The following is a 4,303-nucleotide window of genomic DNA, read 5'->3' on the forward strand; positions in this document are numbered from 1 at the left end:
TAAAAGAGTTCACCGCCTGGACCACCCCCAAGTTATCGCAACAAAACCGGATCTTCTTGTTCGCCAATGCAGCCCCCCAAATCTCAATCGCCACCACGAAGGGGAATAGCTCGAGCGCCACCAGGTTGGACGTCAAGCCAGCCTCCACCCATGCCACCGGCCAAGCCTCCGCGCTCCAAGCCGCGTGAAAATAGGCGCCATAACCCACAGCCCCTGCCACGTAAGTGAAGAGCTCCAGCTCCGCACTAACTGCCGGCTTATCCATCCACACCGACAGCCCATTGTAACCCTCAAGAAATTCACGCCACACTGCCAAGTCCGCCATCAGCTCTTTATTCAGACGAATAAAATGCGTCGGGCGCCGTACACCAGCCGTCACCACTGCCAACCTCCTCGCAAAAATCCGCCCAATTGGCATAAACCTACACGCAAAGTGTGACTTACCCAACAGAGACTGGAGCTCCTTCAGCTGCAGCTTGTTCCTGCCCCCCGCACGCACCACCTCGTCAACCAGTCCGCGCAGCTTATCCTCTGGCAATTTACACTCCATCGCTTCAGTGTCAATCATAATACCCAGGAAAGCTAGTTCGGTCGCCGGCCCTTCTGTCTTGTCGGCCGCCAACGGAAGCCCAAACCTTTCAGCAACATACTGCAATGACCCCAAGAGGACCTGACACACCGATGAATTGGCTGGACCAATGCAAACGAAATCATCCAAATAGTGAATCACAGATGGGACCTCCGTCACATCCCGCACGACCCACTCCAGAAAAGTACTGAAAGTCTCAAAGGGAGCGCATGACAAGGAGCAACCCATGGGCAGACACCTATCCACATAAAACGCTCCCTGCCATGTGCACCCCAGAAAATGCTGGCTCCTCAGGTGCACCGGTAGCAACCGGAAACCTGCCTCAATGTCCGCCTTTGCTAGTAATGCACCTTTGCCATAAAGCCTGACCCACTTTAGCGCACAGTGAAAAGAAGTGTAGGACACGGAACACAGTTCTGGGTCGATGGCCGCATTGACGGAGACCCCCAAGGGGTAAGATAAGTGGTGTATGAGCCTGAACTTGTTCGCCTCCTTCTTGGGAACCACCCCCAAAGGAGACACCACCAAATCCGCCACCGGGGGCTCCGGAAATGGGCCCCCCATTCTACCCAACTTCACCTCCATATTTAGCTTCGCCGTCACCACCTATGGCCGCTCCAAGGCGGACCTCAGATTCCTAACCCGAGGAGGGGGGGACTCCATCGAGCACGGAATACGAAAGCCCTCCTTGAAACCAACCTCCAACAGTTCCGCCGCCGCCCTGTCCGGATATCTATTTAGAAAGGGGAGCATCCTTTCTACCATCACCGGCGTCCTCCCTTTTTCCAGCGAAGACACCAGGCCAGCCCTTCCCCTGTTTAAAACATCTGGCAAGGCCGTGGGCCCCACCGCACCCAGTGCATTCATGCCGGAAGCGCCAAATCTGCATGTGCCCTTGTTTAATTGCCAGCAGACACCCTTTTTTTTCGAAGGGCCGGGGACCCCAAGGGAACTTGACCCCCGGCCCCCCCTTGAAAGGGCGAACTTACCACTCTCACAGGCGTCATCAGCTTCATCCAGAGACTGATATCTTTCACCACAACTGCTTCTTCGCTCTCTTTGTCCAGCCCAGAACCCCGCTCCAAAACCGGTGGGGGCACCGGCTTGAAAACCAACCCCTGCTTCAAAATCTACCACACCCGGGATGTTTACTAAAAATGTAAATATTTTTTTTTCTAAAATCTGCATTTAATTTATCTTCTTATTTATGAATAATATTGCACCCTTGTTTGGAAAATTTCAGTTAGAATTTTTTGAAAATAAAAAAAAAAAAATTTGATCATTTACACTTGTGGTCTATTATTTCATAATTTTTTAGAATAATGTATTATAATTGTGTATTATATTATAATTTATTATTATAATATAATAAATAAATGTAATTATTGTACCCGGGAGTTAATCCTTTAGAATTACAGGCCCACAATATAAACAAAAATTTCTATGCAAAAAAAAATAGGATCACTTTTTGCATCAAAAAATGGACAGAATTAGAATGCTAGGGGGGTTAAAGAGCAATTTGATAAATTTGGTGAAGGTTTACTTAAAATGGCAACTACCTCTGACACTGAGATGGGTGAACTAAGAGCTGAAGTGAATGATTTAAGAAAGAAAAACTGTGAGCTACACCAGCAAGTAGAACAGTTCAATGCAGACTATAGTATTAAATGCAACTTGGGGGATGCATTACAGTTCAAATTGTCTCAGAACTTGTTTTGGCACTAGAAATGAAATTGGTGGATGCAAATTCCCAGCTTATGGCCAAAGAGAAATGCATTTTATCCCTTAGTACACAAGAAAGCAAGCGAGTCGGCTAATATCTGCACTCTCACTGAGATGAATACCTGCAGAGGAGTTCAATCAGCAGATACACCCAGAGCGGCAAGGGAAAATGCCAGCACACTCACTGTTCAGGACAAATACCATCTCTGCCAGATTCTGGATGAATTTAATGGGCTAGAGTCACCAGTGAGTATCTCTAATAAATTGGAGGCTGTAGTGTGTCAATATAGTCTGAACAACGAAGATGCATGTGCTCTTTTAAAGGCCTGGCTTCCAGGACCACTTGCGGCCCAGATATCCATGAATAATGAACAGTTGGTTGGAGCAGAGGGTAGGAGAAAAGAACTGCAACGTGTGTTAGGAAGCAGGGATAGGAGAGGTACTCAGGATTTATCCAGAATGAAATTCAGACGAGGAGATGATCCAATAATATTCTGCAATGAGTATCTTTCACTTTATAGGGTGGTGTATAACTGTCCAGATATGTCATCGGATGACATGGAGTTTCTTTATTTGATGGCTAATAAATGTTTTGTAAGCTATCCTGTTAGGGTTGCCCTTAGGAATGCTTCCTCTTACCAACAATTCATAAATATACTCAGGGACTGGTGTGAACAAGACAAGGAGAGGTATACATCAGACATATCTGTCATATACAGAAGTACAAGAAGGCCAAAATCTAGGCCATTTAGATGCAACAGGCCAGGGCATATTAAAAGATACTGTAGATCTCTAAATGTTCATAAAGATCACACCAAGATTGCCAATTTAATAGCAGAAAGTAATGAGGAGAATATAGATGAGAGCACAACCCCCATCCAAGACAATGAAATCACTTTACAGCCTGGAGTAAAAGATAACAACTATAAGAACTCAGCTAGTGCTGCAGGGGGAAGAAAAGATATCAACAGTAAAAATGACCAACACCCTCAAAACGGCCAGGAGCAGGGCTGGACAAACATACCAATGTTTGCTCCAGGGGCCAATCTCCCATACTGGCTAGTATGCAGTTTACCACAAGCTGCATTGCCATTTTTTCCTCTCCTATATGGCACAGTTGTATGGTACTGTTTATTGAGATTAGTGTACTAAAAACAATCTACTATTGCCCATATTTAGATTGTTAAGATAAAGGAAAAAAATGTTTGTCATGACTGAGTATGCTAATGTCTTTGTGTTCTTTTTCAGGGCCTTTGAAGGAAGTTTGAAAGTTTTATATGCTAATGTTTGTGTTTTTTTACAGGTTATTTGCAATAGGAGCACAGCACTGGATAAATCTTATTAAACTGATTCAATGGTATTTTTGTAAACAAAAACCATGTGGTATTATGAGCTCAATAATTAATTGTTTCCAAACAATTACACTAAAAATCAAATGTTAAAACACTATCAGAGGTCATCCCTTTGTGATAAATTGTGAAGGTTTGTTTTTTCGTTAACCCTTTGTTCCTCCAGGTGTGAAGTCTTCTCACAAAAGAGCTAGAAGTCCCTGGAAGTCTGTGTACACACCAGAAGTTGAGTCTTTTGTGTACTGGTTGTCTTTTGTAGTCTTTGTGTTTTATTTTTTTTGATGGTCAGCAGAACATTTTTGTTGCAAGTTTCTTTTTTAATATTTTTGTATGTCCTGTTTTGTTAAGGCTTATGAGATATCATTTTAAAATATATATTTTTTCTTATTTATTTTAAAAACTCAATACTTTACCCCTAACAATCATTCATCAGGACTATAATACCCATATTGTTCTAGTGTGGTACCGGTGTATAATGGTACCAAATGGGGGAAGTTTGAGCAAACATATTGTTTTTTTTTTTAGACAAAACTTGCAAGTGCTCCCAGCTAGGGTATATTGAGACTACAGCCCAGTCTAGACCAGAGGATAATAGCTGTATGTTGATGAAGTAGATTAACTGCTAAGAATCTGATACTGCTCC

General features: G+C 43.6%; 1 protein-coding gene across 1 annotated transcript; it reads left to right on the top strand.

Annotated features, from left to right (window-relative positions):
• Positions 1-1,803: 1,803 nt before the first annotated feature.
• Positions 1,804-4,094, top strand: LOC140342812 (posterior protein-like). Its single transcript, XM_072429164.1, has one exon. It carries the CDS (start codon positions 2,330-2,332, stop codon positions 3,461-3,463), a length of 1,134 nt encoding a protein of 377 aa, XP_072285265.1. The 5' UTR covers positions 1,804-2,329; the 3' UTR covers positions 3,464-4,094.
• The last annotated feature ends 209 nt before the right edge of the window (positions 4,095-4,303 follow it).

This window comes from Pyxicephalus adspersus, chromosome W, assembly GCF_032062135.1.
Source record: "Pyxicephalus adspersus chromosome W, UCB_Pads_2.0, whole genome shotgun sequence".
Taxonomy (NCBI): domain Eukaryota; kingdom Metazoa; phylum Chordata; class Amphibia; order Anura; family Pyxicephalidae; genus Pyxicephalus; species Pyxicephalus adspersus.